The following is a 16,989-nucleotide window of genomic DNA, read 5'->3' on the forward strand; positions in this document are numbered from 1 at the left end:
TTCATCCAAGAAGAGACGGATCTGGCCGGTCCTCTCTGGTAGACTTGGATGATGAGATGCATCATCCAAGGCAAGGAATTGATCATATATGATGGTCCTCCTTGGAAGTGCTTGGGTGTAAGAAATTACATCCAAGACAGAAATCGAATTAACCCTTGATTTCTTGGTATGGCTTGGGTGTAAGAAATTATATCCAAGACAGGAATCGAATTAACCTTCGATTTCCTGGTAGGGCTTGGGTGTAAGAAATTATATCCAAGACAGGAATTGAATTAACCTTCGATTTCCTGGTATGGCTTGTAAGAAATTACATCCAAGACAGGAATCGAATTAACCTTTGATTTCCTGGTAGGGCTTGGAATCAAGATGGGTTCCAAGAAGGTGAGCTTCACAGCCGCCTAAGGACATGTCCCAGTACTGCACTCGTATCCTTTTTATTAAATAAGAATTGAGATTGGTGTTAATTAAGTAATTGAAGTTTAATTGTAAGTTAGATTAGTTATATATATATATATATATATATATTTGTTGTATTCTAACAATCTGTTTTACAAGACAGTGATCTCTAACTAGTAGGGACATTACAATCTCCTTTGATGCCTACAACAGAGACCTAGGCTTCCTAGATTCACTTAGTATCTTTAGCATGCAAGTACATAGATAAGGCCTATGACATTAAGCCAGCGCTGGTATAGTTAGCAAATAGGTGGCCTGGGTTATGCTCAGATCATTAGACCATTCTTGAAATGTGATGGTCCCCATTATGTCTTGAATCAACTACAAAACTAAGTCTGCAGTTGTTGGTAGTTGTGCCACAAAGCCTAATCTAAATAATGTCTTAGTCTTAACAACTTGGAACAAATGATGGTTGTCTCAAAGGGTGCAAGTAGTACTATTTATAATTGAATGCAAATGATCAGGATCCACGTCTAAAAGATGTTGAAGTATTGTTGAATCAAACAATGGTAGAAAGAACAACTTGAGGAGCTCAACATTAAACACTCAAGGTAGACATACGTACAGTAGCAAATCAAGTATGATGGAACTCTACCCAGCTATGTACAATATTGTGTGAGGACCATAGCACAAGGGCTTGATCTTCAAGAGCAAACCTCTGAAGTGTTGTGTGTTCTGCACACACACCCTATCCTGGACAAGGGACCCCGTCTTTTTTTTCTGCAATCTGCCTGAGGGAAGAAAGTGAGGCCTTTTAGAACCAAATGAAAGAAATCCGCTCAGTTCAGAAAAGATGTCTGAAAGGGAATGGGCATTTGAAGTTAGAATAGTTGAAATCACGTAGAATGACCTTAATGGGCGAGTTTCATTTCGCAAGTCAAAAGGTTGTGTCCATCTTCTAAGTCCAAAATCGCACATTCTTGCAAAGAGACCTAAAAATCATTAAGGAACGTTAAAGCTCAAAACTGGCCTAAAAGGCCGAAATAAGAGAAAATTCGTCTGAGAGCCTGAAGTCTTAGGGCAAATTCATTTTGCCATCGTGTCTGTCATCAAGCCTTCAAAGGCCACAAGAATCAAGTTCGCACAAACACTTCTCTTGGGCCAAAATGTGAAGAGGGACTCTCAAATCAGCTCATAAGGCCAAAATGAGAGAAAGACAAATCGTGCAAAAGCCCCATCAACCCCGAGTTCCACAGAAGCCAAAATTGTGAATTTCATCCAAAAGCAGCCTAAAAGCCAGAAATATCAGACAAAACTCTCCAACCAGCTTGATAGGCCAAAGTACAAAGTCAAAATCCCAAGTTCGGCCTAAAGGGTCGAAATGAAGGAAAGGTCTCAAAAATCGGCCTCTTGGGCCGAAATTTGAAACAAAAGTTGGCAAATCAGTCTTGAGACCCAAAATTCAAAACGTTAAAGCAAAAATCGGCCTCCAAGGCCGAAATGAGAGAAATTCACTAGAACACCTTCATAGGCCGAAAGAGGTAATAACACTTAAAGACAAATTCGGCCTAAAGGGCCAAAATGTAAGATGAAGACCCCCAAAATTGTTCCAAGATCGAAAGAAAAGGTGAAGCTCACAAATCAGCCTCCAGGGCTGAAATGTGAGATAAAGTTCAAAGTCTCCCAAGGCTTACAAAATCGGTCTCTAGGCCGAAGTTGGCTTTTAAAGTTCCTCTTAGAAAATCTCACAAAGCTTCCAGAGGGCAAAGGAGGCGTTTAATAGGGTGAGGGTGAAAATCTCACAAAGCTTCCAAAGGGCCCAAAAGGCTAAGTTGGTTGTTGAAACTTAAATAGAGAAAATCTCGCAAAACGTCTATTCAGGCTGAAATTAGAAAAAATTGCCAAATCGGTTTAGAGGCCGAAAATGTCAAAGGCGATGAAGTTTGCAAACACCTCTTCCAGGCCGAAATTGGCGAAAAAGAACAATCTCGCGAAATGGTCATTGAGGCCGAGGGATGAGGAGAAATTATAATTGTGCAAAAAGACCAAATAAGCTCGAAATGAAGGAAAGGAGTTTTAAACATAAACCCAAATCGTGCATTTTCCTCCAATTGGCTGAATTTCTTCTCTAGAAGATAGGCGTTTTTTGTCAAAACAACAAGAAGTTCGCCCAAACTAAGAGCAAAGACCGAGTTTCACGAAATAGGAGGGGCGAAATCTATAAGGAGTTTTGAACTCAAGGTTGCACATTTCCATTAAAGGGGGGCGGTTTGATTTGTCATTTTGCCTAAAACCCGGGTCTTGACATTTAAAAGTTAAATTTAATGTTTGTTAAATTAATTTATTTAATTTTTCAAAATGATTAATCCAAAATGGAAATTGATTGTTTGCAAATCAATGACGTCAAGGAGACTTGATCGCGGATAAAGCCAAAAGTGAAAATACAGGAACGCACCATAGAACGCAAGACGAAGCACGGGGAAGCGCGCCATCACCAGACCACCAAAAAACGAGATTAAAGACAAAGAACACAGAATGCTACCAAATATGTTTCTTAGAAGGATACACTGCTGGATTTAATTCCAGAAATTCAGTTTCTGAAAACTAAAATTGTTTTATTGTAAAAGAACTGCCTGTGGGTCCCGTTCAAGATATTTTGAAACAAAGGGACACAGGTCAATTGTGGACAGTTATGTCTAGCTGCCAAATTGACCGAATTAATGCCAAATAGTGGTAGGTAGTTGAGATAGTGGTTGGGTGGATAACTGAGAATTGAGTTGGCATGGGTTAAAGTTGCCAGCTTCTAGAAGGCAAACCAAGGCCCTTGGATGCAGTCCATCCTAGCCATCAATTCAAATTGTAAAATCTATAAAAGGCAGAGGCCTTTCTTTTGTAAAGGGTTAGATTCTAGTTAGAGTTTTTGTAGGCAGTTAGAATAGGTTAGAGTTTTGTAGAAAGTTAGATTTTAGGAATAGCATAGAAATGCTGCAAAAAATTGTTGTAAGGGTAGTCAAAATCAATATATGAACATTGAAGAATGGTGTTTGTTATCTTGGTTTTCTTTTGTTTGCATGGTTTTATTCAGCAATTTAGATAGATCTTTTTGTTATGCAGGTATTTGATGGATTCGGGCTCATACCATTGAGGATATGTTGATTGTGTATCCTTGTGTATGGTTAGCCTAAGCCTTTAAATCATGTTTAGTTCAATTGCAGGTGTCTGTCTGAGCTGCACCAGAATTGGGTGCTTAGCCATGCACCTGCAGTCTGTAAATCTTCCAAGTCCCCTTGAAGATTGCACCATTCCTGCGAGGTTGTGAGTTATTCTGGCCAAGCAGGGATTGGTTATGTTGAATCCGTCTACTCGCATACCAGTCTTGTTAATTTTAGGTTTCCTAAACGCTTCTCCTTTGCTTTTATTTCCCAGTTCGAGAATCAGATGCTGACCAGCTTGTTGCAAAACATAAGTCCCCTTGTGCTCCCAGCAAAACACATCGACCTTTGAGTTATCCCGCAGTCAAGAACTGACATTTGCAAACTTGAGGTTGTCCCCTTCGATCAACTAAAACAGCATTAGGGCTTCCTTATACAAGAGAGGATAGGATACTCAGCAAGAACATTCTATTTTGCATTGGCCGGATAGAGTTGTAGCAATACGATTTTAGACACGTCAACATGAAGCACTCTTTTTGTAAATGTAGCAGGGCCTTGTCACCAACTTTGAATGTATGTGGCATACAATACAATTGTTGACATGAAAAACAGGTGCAAAACTGATACACTATGTTAAGAAGCCAAAATCTTGGTATGGACTCACACATCAGAAATGAGAATTAGACTTCATTATAACAATCAGTAACAAGGAAATTTACATTTTTAGAATGGGGTACTCCATTCCACATATATTCATAGATAATGTTAGATTTCCCACTCAAACTATTTTATCCTTTTATTTATGTAATCAGCATTTATTGGAATACTCAATGTCCATTATATTAGTCTTTCTTACAATCCTGTCATGAATCTCTTCCTATTTTCTAGTATTCTTTTTCTCTTTCACTTTACCATGTCCTATTGCTTTGTTGCTCTAGTATGCTTATGCTCTTTCTATATATCATATCCTATTCACGCCGCCATCCTACCCTTCTTCATGTTATTTCATATTCAATGGCATACCAAGATGCCTTGATATAGCACAAACCATCAAGACATCTTTATAGACATGCCCATTCCCCATCTGCACTTGCTATCATGTTGTGACACTATAGGTGGTACCACACAATATACATTGTCTACTTTGGTGCTTTTGGTTTTGTGCCTTGCTTAAACCTTTAAAATACTAGTCATGTGTCTTTAATGTGAGATACAATTTCAAAATAATGAAGAAACCTACCAAGATTTCCCCTAGACTTGAATCTTGTCTCATCCTTAAGGCAACCTTGATGAAGAACATTGCCAACATGCATCATGTCATTCCTTGTACAAGATAGGCTATGTCAAAATATGGTGCTTGCTGAAACCCTAGAGACATATCTAAAATGCACAACAAATGGACAAGAATACAATTGACCAATTTTGTTTTCCCATTTGTCTAAGGTTGAAACACAATAGACCAATCTAGATGACTATCCAAGATTTCCCAAAAAGCATTCCTAAAATGACTAGCAAGCTTAGGTTTGTGTTCAGATACAATGGATTAAGAAATCCCAGCTTAAATCTAATTGTGATTGAATAAAATATGAGTTGTTTAGAATTTCAACAAGGTATATATGACTTGGCATGGCCATTGTGTCCAATATTGTAAAGAAGCTTGTCCATCAAACAAAATGATGGTACGAGCTTCTAGAAAATATTGTGTGGCCTTTGCTTGCATCCAACATTTCCGATCACACTCTATGATTCATCATCAAGATAAATGCAAATAAAGAGTAAAGATCTTGGAGATGCTAGGGATGAACAAAAACCAAGGGGAAGGAAGAGGCTGGAAATAAGTTAGTACTCCACCCCCTTCCTTGTCCTTTCACTTCCATCTCATCCTTGGCATCACTAGGCTCCTTAATTTTGTGACTGCTACAGCAATTTTACTATCATTTGCTTTCATCTTGATGATGTTTAATCCAAAATGTTAATGTCAATAAAACCTACATAGATTTTTCCAAAAGCTTACTATTATTCTATTTGATTGTGAAAACCTAATGTACACAATCAAATAGAAAGCAACAACTTGATAAAAGTAGATGAGTGGCATAGATGGATGCATGATCTGCATATGTACAGTAGAGAGAAACACGATCAAAGAAGTTGGGATCCCAAGTGTCAAGCACTATGAGAGGCACAATGACTAGAAATAAACTACAACCTATGGCCTTTTATCTTTGTCCCCAATTTGAGCATAATTGATTTGTGAGCTTTAAGCTCAATTCTTGAGTTCCCAGTGGCTAATTGTTAAGGTAATGCAGACTCCAATGTAATGTACACCCTAATCCTTGACCATTTTTTTACTGTAATAATTTTGTCAAACAGTTTGCTTGCAGGTGAATGTAATGTTTAGTTCTCAGATTTGCAGGGTTAACACATTTTGCTGTTGTTGTGTTTATCATGTATGTTTCATATGCAAATAATCCCAGATATAAAATAGAAGTTTTCGCAAATAATAAAGAGAAATAAGTAAAATCTGACCTTATATTGTGACTCTCAGATTAAGAACACATGATGATTCTGTCCATGTTAAGGTAGTTCACATAGCACAACGAACTCAAAGCAACACTGGGAATATAGTGCAGCAAAGACCAAACTCATGCCAAAGAACAAGAATTATCATATTCCACAATTTTGCATCAATTGTCTACAGAGATTATAGTTATATTCAGGTACGGCCAACAGAGATATCAAGAACAGCAGCTTCAAATATTGCATATGGCAGTCAGCATCCTTCAATGGATTAGAATGTAGTGCACTACTGATAAATTGACTTCCAGCGAACAAACAAATATACTTGCCCAGCAATTAGAGCAAATCCAAACACCCCCATCTTTAGGCAAGTAATGTGCACAGAACCATGGATATTCAATATAAGAAAACAAAGACTCAGCATTGTAAATGGCTGGAATTATGTATGCCTTCATATATCCATCATATACAATAAATTGTTGTCTGGAGGTTTCTCACGCACATGCAGAGATACACACGGGTTCAAGTGCCCAGAAATGCAGACAAAGTCCACCCAGCAAGACTAACAGCAACCGTAGAATGTTCCCGCACTTACCAAAGGGCTATTATTACAGTATCATCCTCCTGCATCATATGCAACAATGTCCATTCATAATATCATATTATCATGGATTAGTATCACTGAGTTTGTGATACCTTATGCCACCTAATGTGATAACTGTGAGAAGGGAAACATCCCTAGACTGCCATCCTCAAAACATGTCTGGTTGTTCTCATTCGAGAAAATGTAAAACATTTTGATCTAGTCCAAGGGGTTGAGCTTAATTGCTTAAAGCATTGAGTTCTTAATGTGGAAACCCAAGTTCAAATCCCAATGGGACATCTAATATGGAATTCTAAGTTGTGACTCTTGATCTTCCATAATTGGCTTCTAATGTGGAGGTGATTTCTAAATAAGTAGATTTTTAAGTTGACTCTTGGTCTCCCATAGGTGGTTTTTAGTGTGGCTGCTTGAAAGGAGCTATCATAAGTTTCATGATTGTGCTCATAAGAGCTTATATTTATCTCATGTTGATGCCCATATGAGCAAATTTGACAATTGACATTGGACCATCAATTGTCAAATGTGTGTGTGTGTGTTTTGTATTTAATATTTAATTTTGTACATTATATGAAATCTCTCTCTCTCTCTCTCTCACACACACACTCAACGGCAAAGGTGGCAAATCATAATTAATCATGAGTTTTTGAAGTGTAAGCTACTACAATGGAGATTTTTACTCTCGACAAAGTTCTTAATCCATAGTCTTATTTACATTTGTAATAAGCCACCAAGATTCGTAGGAAAAACAAGGAAGAAGGTGTGTGTGTGTGTGCATGTGTGCTTTGTATTTAATATTTAATTTTGTACATTATATGCAGATATCTCTCTCTCTCTCACACACACACACACATACACAATGGCAAAGATGGCAAATCACAATTACTCATAATTAATCATGAGTTTTTGAAGCGTAAGCTACTACAATGGAGATTTTTATCCTTGACAAAGTTCTTCACAAGACTAAAATTAATCCATAGTCTTATTTACATTTGTAATGAGCCACCAAGATTCCTATGAAAAACACTATTCCTCCTCCCCTCCAATAACCTTCTTCCTTGTTTCAGTTTTCAAATTTTGCTCAAGTGCTTCTCCAACCAGCTGATTGGTGTGCCATACAAACCATTTAAGGGCAATGATTATTCAAGTCCTGCCAAACTATTTTTAACCCTTTTATTAATTTATTGTGGTTTATAGATCAATTGGGTGCTACCAAAGGATATCATAATTACAAGAAAGCAAAATTACTGATTAACTAGGGCTTGGAGAGAACAATTTAATCAATAGGCTAGAGTTTATAAGTCAGTTTCAACAATCAGGTAGTCAAAATTCTGCTCCCAAGCCAACCATATCATATACCAAACCCCGTAGACTTCAGCCAAATTACTGAGTAGAAATATAAGGTTCAGAGAGTACTAAAATATGGGATCTCCTTGATCATTCCTACAGATCTCTCCCGCACCATCTCAAAATGGGTTCCCTATGGAAACTCTATCTGTGTTTAATTTGAGCTAGTACGAAAGCGGATTAATCCATTTGATACTTCTGTTAGCTTTCTTACGCACTTCTTTCTTGTGGGAGTAATCCAACTACCATCATAGTCTATTTCAGTTGGAAAAAAGATAATATTAGAGAAAAGCAAACAACGGTTATTTCTTATGTATGATCTCTACATCATGTTTCTAACATGTTTATTTATTATTTAGTCTGGAAATAGAGGCAAGATATGGCTGATTACAGGGTTGGTCCCCAAGGTCACATTTCACCACCCAAAAATACAGATATGGTTCAATTAAAAAAACAAATCTTAGATTAAGCTAGTATGTAAACTAGACAGCTTTATCCTACTAAAAAATGCCTTATTTTGTCACAATGTAATGGTTTCATACAAGCACACAAACATATATTAATAAATACAACAAATGATTACAAGCGCTGAATTATCTAAAAGGATAGGAGCTGCTGGTAGGCATTAACCAGGACAACAAACAACTGTTTACAAGCCAAATCTAGGATCACTGTATTGGCAAAATGTAAGTTTATATAAACAAAAACTTACATCCATTTGTAAATCAACACTAGGATGGTCAAAAAACATTAGTATGAAAATGTGATTAATTGTTACTGCATGACTAATAATGTCATTTCACAGAGAGAGTTTGTAAGATTTACTAAAGATGTATGACAATAACAAAGAACGTAAATTGACAAGGTCAATGTTAGTCCATGACTATATTGGTATGAAGATATTGTACCTGATAATTATCATAACAGCATGGATAGTTGTATGATCAATAACCATGCAAACACAGAAAATATCAGAATTAATTCATTCAAATATTTGTGTGTTTTCATTGATCTTTAGCTGCAATTGTATTATTAGGAATTATTTTTTATGTAGATAAACAAAGAGTGAAAACTATTAGTAACCAGTTTTTTAATTGCCTAGAATCAAATTTTCTACACAGCCCACCTGAAGATAAAAAATAGTTATATGGATATAGATCACTTACTAAAAATAAACTAGGTTACCCTTTAGCATTGTTTTATAAATTAAGTTGAAACCTAAAACAAACAATGGGTCACAAGTCGTTCAATTACCTGTCTAATACCAGCTGAATAAGCAGGACCTCCTAAGATAATTCCTAAAATCTTCAACTTGGTTATGCCATCTTCATCATATACTTCCTTTAGATTAATGCCAATTCCCGTTATATCATATCGAGCCATCTTTGTGAACTGCCAAAAAGAAGAAACACATTGTACAAAATCAGGGTGTACATGTAATAAACAAGTAATTATTAATTATTTCTCAGTTGTAAATTCAAACATTTTCCATGAAAAGGAGAAACGTTAAAAGGATGAAAGACTCCATAATTATGCAATACACAGGACATGTATAAAAGTTTGATGGTTGTCCTGGCTGTTTGAGATGTCCCACAGATGGGGAGTTGAGAACAAAATGTCCCCTCCTATTCACTTCTCTGCCAAAAATTAGGAGCTGTCCCCTTATTATGAAATGGCCAGGGCATGTCACAGAAAAACAATGTTTGGTCAAAAGATTTATGAGTAATACATACTTTTTCTATGTTTATAGAATCTTCTGATTAATATTGTTGGTTTGAATGAGGTTATATCCTAACTAATTCATAGTTAGGAACCTATTCACATGTTAAGTTTACTTAGGCTAGCTTGCATTTAAGTTAGCTATCACAGATTCACAGGTACCTTGGCATTTTATATTGTTCGTGTTAGTTATCCTAGGTGGCATTCTAGAGGATATGAGTCATAGCTCATTATTTAATATTTTCTTCATAATGCATCATGCATTTACTATTTGTATCAAGAGTAGTTGTAATTCTACCTCGTCACTTTGCCTTTATAAGCAATGCTCATCTGTACATTGTATCATATCAATTTCATCTCAATCATGTAATTTTCGATCTCATTGTTCATTCAAGCACATGTTCAAACATTCTCTTGTGGTTGGAATCTTTCTTGGTCGATCCTTGACATCTGCAACTTCATGATGGGCTCTTTATTATTCCAACATGGTATCAAAGCTTTGGCCAAGTAAAATTCCATCCCGTATTAGAGAATTGAGTGTTTGGATAGTGATTCATTACAAGTGAAAAAACATCCACTCCCCCCATTAGGCTAGTTCACAGGAAAAAATGTTTTAATCCAGCTCCTTTTTTGCAAAAATTGGTCTATTTTGATTTCGCTGGGTGGTGATCTATTATCAAAGAAGGCTCTATTCAGGCTCCTTTTTTGCAGCTTTTTTGGCTTAATTTGCCTATATTTCTTGCTCTATCTGAGCATTATTTTTGCAGTCATCTAATTATTTTCGCAAGTACGATTTCTAGTCATTGGTGTTTGAAAATATTTATTTTTTTAAATTCTTGAAGTCGACTCCAAAAGATGAACTTGTACTTGTGTCAGGTGGCGATCTCTTATCTATTGGATTCGTATCTCAATCCAGGTGGTGGTTTCAATATATCATTATTTAGAGGCGCTATATTAATTGTTAGTGACCTACATTGAGTTGTCTCTTTTGTGACCGATGTCTACAGTCCATGGTGATATTATTTTCTTTGCAATGTTTTTTGTGGGTCGATACCCTATCTCCAGTCGTAGAGAATTGGTGGCATGTTGAGTTCGATTGTATCGAATTCTATCGTTGACCAAGCATTTCATACAACTAGCCGATTATTGCTATCCTACATCAAGCCTCTTAGTTGCAATTTTTTAGTGGAGACGTCCATCTCATAAATCAAGGCAATATACATTTGTTGGAGCTGACTACCATTGGATGTCTTGCTTTGCATTTCATACTAGCTCATATTAATACTTTGGCAAGCTTTTCTCTTCTTTGTCCAGTCTTATTATCCTTTTGCAGTGATAGTCAAAGTGCCTGTTGATTTGGCCTAGTCAATTTTTTGATCAGTGCACCCGATTTATCATTGCATTCATCTATGGATTGTGTGGCATCTCGTATTCACTGCAGCATCTCATTATTGTTGCTAAGTATTATTTTGGCTGGTTCAAATCACTCACTATGGCACAATGGACTTTGGATCTGTTTATACATGATAGCTTCGGTAAGATAAATGATTGAATGAGAGATAAATGAAGTCTCTCATTCAATCATTTATCCTATCGATAAATTATGATGAAAACTTCAAGCTATTAATCCTTCATTTGATAACCATTCTTCATTTGTATATGATCAATCTACTTAGTTCGATCAAATGCTTAACTATCGATAATCATCCTATAGAATAGAATCCTGATTAATATCGGTTATATTATTTGTGTTCACCGATTATTAAATCGGGCTAACCAATGTATTCCGATTTATATCGGTTAATATAATTAACAGTGAACAATAATGATTATCAGATTAACTAAACACCGATTGGTATCGGGTGGTAATGTAAGCTTGCACCGATTGATATCGAGTTAAGTATGCACCGATTGATATTGGGTGGCAAGGTAAATACGCACCAATTGGTATCGGGCTGTTAAGTTAAGCATACAGCGATTGGTATCGGGCTGTTAAGTTAAGCATACACTGATTGGTATCGGTTTGTTAAACATGCACCGTTTGTAATTACTGCGATAAGCCAAGGGGCACGATCAAGTAATGTCTTGATCGGTCATGTCTAAAAGACATGACCGGTCAAGGCATTGCTTGATCGTACAAGTAATGTCTTGATCGGTCATGTCTAAAAGACATGACCGGTCAAGGCATTGCTTGATCGTACCCAGCTTGCATATACATATCAATTGGCATTTGTGAGAAGGACATCGAAATCAATAAATGCTCCTCTCACCTGCCATACAAAAGAAAATAGTCAGTTTTATCATATAAATAGATAATACATAGATCAAGAAAATATACAATTGAGAATTGAACATCATTTACATGATATCAGAGCTATAGTTAAATCGAACCTAAGGCTATTCAATTTTGTGCAAAATTCAAAACAAGCATATATTCAACATCACAATTCTTTTAATGGCTAGCGCTATCAGATTTGAAGATAGACTCGGAGGAGGTGATAACTTCTCAGCATGGAAGTTCAGAATTCAAATGATTCTAAAAGAAAATAAAGTCAAATCATTTGTAAAAACTGAAACTACAGAACCTGAGACTGAACCTGACAAAACAACTTGGAGAGAGGGAAATGAAAAGGCCATCAAAATCATAGTTGATGGGGTGAGAAATAATATTATGCCCATCATAAGGAAACATGAAACAGCCTACAACATCTTCAAAGCACTTGAAGATGCATTTGAGATATCTAATGCTAATAGAACCTTGGCTTTAAAAAGAGAAATAAATCACATAGCCATGATCAAAGGAGAATCAGTCAATGCCTACTTCATGCGAATATCAGCCCTAAGGGATGAACTCGCAACTCTTGGATATGAGATCCAAAGCAAAGAATTAACACTCATTGCTCTAGATGGGTTGCCTAGCATATGGGAAACATTCGTCCAAGGCATCAGTGCGAGGGATGAATTTCCAAAATTCGATAGGCTAAAGGCTAACTCTCTCCAAGAGGAATCAAGGCAAAATAAGAAAAGGATCAAGGAAAATAATATAGATGAAGATCTCCAAGTTCTAAATACAAACTCAAACAAGAAAAGCAAGTAGAAACAATTTAGAAAGAGAAAAGGTCGTCACGGCAAGAACACCTTCAAGAAGGACCTTTCACAAGATTCAATGTTACAGATGTGACAAATTTGGGCACTATGTTGCCAAATGTCCAGAAAGAGCCAAACAACAAGCCACATTTGCCAAAGCAGGAAAATCTAAAAGGGAAGAAGACCCCGAGAAGTATGTACTCTATTCAGCACTCACAAACCAAGCATCAAACAAAGTTAACTCCTGGTTGATCGACAATGGCTCATCCAGACACATTACAGGATTCAGAGAAGTGCTAGACTCCATGAAAGAGGAGAATGATGAGGAAGTAACTATCGGAGATGACTCCACACATCTAGTCAGAGGAGTTGGAACCTGCACCATCAAACTAAAATCAGGTGTATCATTACAACTTAAAGGAGTACTATGTCCCGAGCATCAAGAGAAACCTAGTCTCAATATCAGCACTGGAGGAAAATGGATACAGAGTGACCTTCATGGACAACAAAGTATTGGCTTGGCCAAAGAATTCATCCATCAAGAAAGCTAAAACTATTGGTCAAAGACAAGGCTACTTGTATGAGCTATGCACAAAGCCCAATTTAGTCCTAATCCATGAAACTACAGATGCTAATGAAGTATGGCATAGAAGACTAGGCCACCTGAATTTTAGAGCTTTATCATCAATGGGAGACCTTGTCACAGGCCTACCTAAGTTAAAGCAATATCATTCAGGGGCATGCAAAGGATGTGCCCTAGGTAAAAATAACAAGGGTGCTTTTCAAAATAGTACTAGGAAAACAAGTAAAATTTTAGAGTTAGTTCATTCTGATGTATGTGGACCCATGTCCGTACCTTCTTTAGGGGGATTTTTGTATTATGTAATATTTGTTGATGACTACTCTAGGAAAACTTGGATCTACTTTCTGAAATGTAAAGAATCAGAAGAGATCCTCAATAGGTTTAAAGAATTCAAATCACTAACAGAGAACTACTTAGGAAATAAAATTAAAACCCTAAGAACTGATAATGGGGGGGAATACACATCAAAATTATTTAAAGGATTTTGTAAAAATTCAGGGATTAAGAGGGAGTTAACAATACCTTATAATCCTCAACAAAATGGGGTAGCTGAGAGGAAAAATAGGACAATCATTGAAGCTGCCAAAGCTATGATTCTTGATCAGAATCTAAATGTCGATCTTTGGGCAGAAGCAACTAGCACTGTTGTATATATTCAAAACAGATGTCCTCACTCCCATCTTGGAGATAAGACCCCTGAGGAAGTCTTTACTAAATCAAAACCAGATATCAGCCACCTTAGGATATTTGGATGCCCTGTCTATATTCATGTACCTAGGGAGAAAAGATTAAAATTAGAGCCTTCTGGAAAAAGGGGAATCCTTGTAAGATATAGTGAAACCTCCAAAGCCTACAGGATCTATATACCTGGTCAAAAGAATATTGAACTAAGTAGGGATGTGATCTTTGAAGAAGACTTGGCCTTCAAAAGAGCCCAAAGCTCACTAGAGCCTGAAGTCTATATCCCTACCCCTAGCATAGATGAAGATCCTACTCTTGAGCTTCATAGGGAGAATCTTGAGGAAACTATAGGTGAAACTCAAAGTCCACCTAGAGAAAACCTCAAGAAAAGACCACTATGGGCCACCAAGACTGTAGCAGAAGCTCAGAAGTTTGTTGCTCCTTCAAAAACCTTCAAGGAAAGCAAAAGGCCTAACAAATTCACTAGCTATGTTGCCCTTATGAATGATCTCTCTAAAGCCGAACCAAACAATGTATTAGATGCACTTGAACATCAAGTATGGAAGGACGCCATGTCTGAAGAGTATCAGTCCATTATGAAGAATGATGTTTGGGAGATTGTTCCTAGGCCAACTGAGAAATATGTTGTCTCATCTAAATGGCTTTTCAAAATCAAACATGTTGCAGATGGTAGTATTGAGAAATACAAGACCAGATATCTGTTATGCAGTTAATGCTCTAAGTCAGTTTATGTGTGAACCTAAGGAGATACACCTAGTTGCAATAAAACACAATATGAGATACCTACAAGGTACCCTGAACCTTGGTCTCAAATATGAGAAAGTTGATATAGACCTACATGGATTTACAGATTTAGATTGGGCTGGAAGTGTGACTGACAAAAAAAGCACTTCAGGGTGTTGCTTCAGTCTAGGTTCAGCTATGATATCTTGGATCAGCAGGAAGCAGTCTTTTGTAGCTCAAAGCTCTACCAAGGCTGAATACATTGCAGTTTCTATGGCTGCCCGAGAAGCAGTATGGCTTAGGAAGTTGCTTGTGGGGTTGTTTGGAGAGCCTATGAAACCCACTGTTATACATTGTGACAATCAAAGCTGCATAAAACTCTCAGTAAATCCAGTGTTCCATGACAGATCCAAGCATATTGAGATTTCATACCACTATGTGCGAGATATGGTAGACAGGAATGTGATCCAATTAGAATATGTTTGTACAGGAGATCAAAGTGCAGATATTCTGACCAAACCTCTTTCCAGAGTGAAGGTTGATCACTTCAGAAAAGGTTTAGGTATGATAGAAAGGTAATTTGCTTTGTAATCTGTATTTGCATATCAATAAGATGTTTAATGTGTAAACTTCTTTGTCATGATAGGACATTTTTGGATTTTATCCCCTGGGTTCACATCTAAAGAGGTGACGATCTCTCAAGATAATGAACACTTGTATGTAGACATTATAAGGTGACGATCTTATGATGTCCAGATCAATTATCATGTTGGATCTGTGGTGTGTCATGGATGTGCCATGATTATGTTGTGGTAAAACATTTGTATAAGATGTTGGTGCACATACCACAACTTGGATAAGATGACAATTTAATCCTTCTCATATGATTATCCTTAAGTATTGCATGTTTAGGCAATACTGATATCACATGCTTAGGTGATATCCTGTCATCACAAGATTGACGTGATGGAAATTTGTATCACGTGTTTAGGTGATACTTCATATCATGTGATTAGATGATATGATTTTCTAGAGAGTCAAATTGTGTAAAGAATACTAACCATCATTTGAATTGTGATGCTTGATATATTGTTTTTCATTTATCTTACCTAGCTAAGAGGGAGTGTTAATGCATGATAGCTTCGGTAAGATAAATGATTGAATGAGAGATAAATGAAATCTCTCATTCAATCATTTATCCTATCGATAAATTATGATGAAAAACTTCAAGCTATTAATCCTTCATTTGATAACCATTCTTCATTTGTATATGATCAATCTACTTAGTTCGATCAAATGCTTAACTATTGATAATCATCCTATAGAATAGAATCCCAATTAATATCGGTTATATTATTTGTATTCACCGATTATTAAATCGGGCTAACCAATGTATTATGATTTATATCGGTTAATATATTTAACAGTGAACAATAATGATTATCGAATTAACTAAACACCGATTGGTATCGGGTGGTAATGTAAGCTTGCACCGATTGATATCGGGTTAAGTATGCACCGATTGATATCGGGTGGCAATTTAAATACGCACCGATTGGTATCAGGCTGTTAAGTTAAGCATACACCGATTAGTATCAGTTTGTTAAACATGCAGCGTTTGTAATTACTGCGATAAGCCAAGGGGCACGATCAAGTAATGTCTTGATCGGTCATGTCTAAAAGACATGACCGGTCAAGGCATTGCTTGATCGTACCCAGCTTGCATATACATATCAATTGGCATTTGTGAGAAGGACATCGAAATCAATAAATGCTCCTCTCACCTGTCATACAAAAGAAGATAGTCAGTTTTATCATATAAATAGGTAATACATAGATCAAGAAAATATACACTAGAATATAACTTGCATATTGAATTGAGAATTGAACATCATTTACAGGATCGATATATGACCATTTTCTATTTTGGTTGGTGATTGGACGACTTACTTGGTGCATCGTATTTTGCTGCCTACATTCAATTTTAGGCTATTTTTTTCCACAAAGCACATCTTGGACATCTGGAGTCAATTTTTCACATTCTATAAGGCTTACCGAGAGACGCTTCTCCGAGATTGGGATGCGTCTCCCATCTGCAAGACATCTCTGGAGGCGCCATTCAAAGATGAGTGTGTTGGAGAGATGTTTGCCACGTCTCCCAT

At 36.7% G+C, this 16,989-nt stretch overlaps 1 protein-coding gene across 3 annotated transcripts in view; it reads right to left on the reverse strand.

The window, feature by feature from the left end:
- Nucleotides 1–16,989, reverse strand: part of LOC131034298 (carboxyl-terminal-processing peptidase 1, chloroplastic) — a 166,835-nt gene that overhangs the window by 127,530 nt on the left and 22,316 nt on the right. For all 3 annotated transcript variants that reach the window (XM_057965768.2, XM_057965767.2, XM_057965769.2), the window contains exon 3: nucleotides 9,268–9,405. In XM_057965768.2, the coding sequence (XP_057821751.2) occupies nucleotides 9,268–9,405 (138 nt within the window). The remainder of the gene's footprint in view (nucleotides 1–9,267; nucleotides 9,406–16,989) is intronic.

Source organism: Cryptomeria japonica, chromosome 3, assembly GCF_030272615.1.
Source record: "Cryptomeria japonica chromosome 3, Sugi_1.0, whole genome shotgun sequence".
Lineage (NCBI taxonomy): Eukaryota > Viridiplantae > Streptophyta > Pinopsida > Cupressales > Cupressaceae > Cryptomeria > Cryptomeria japonica.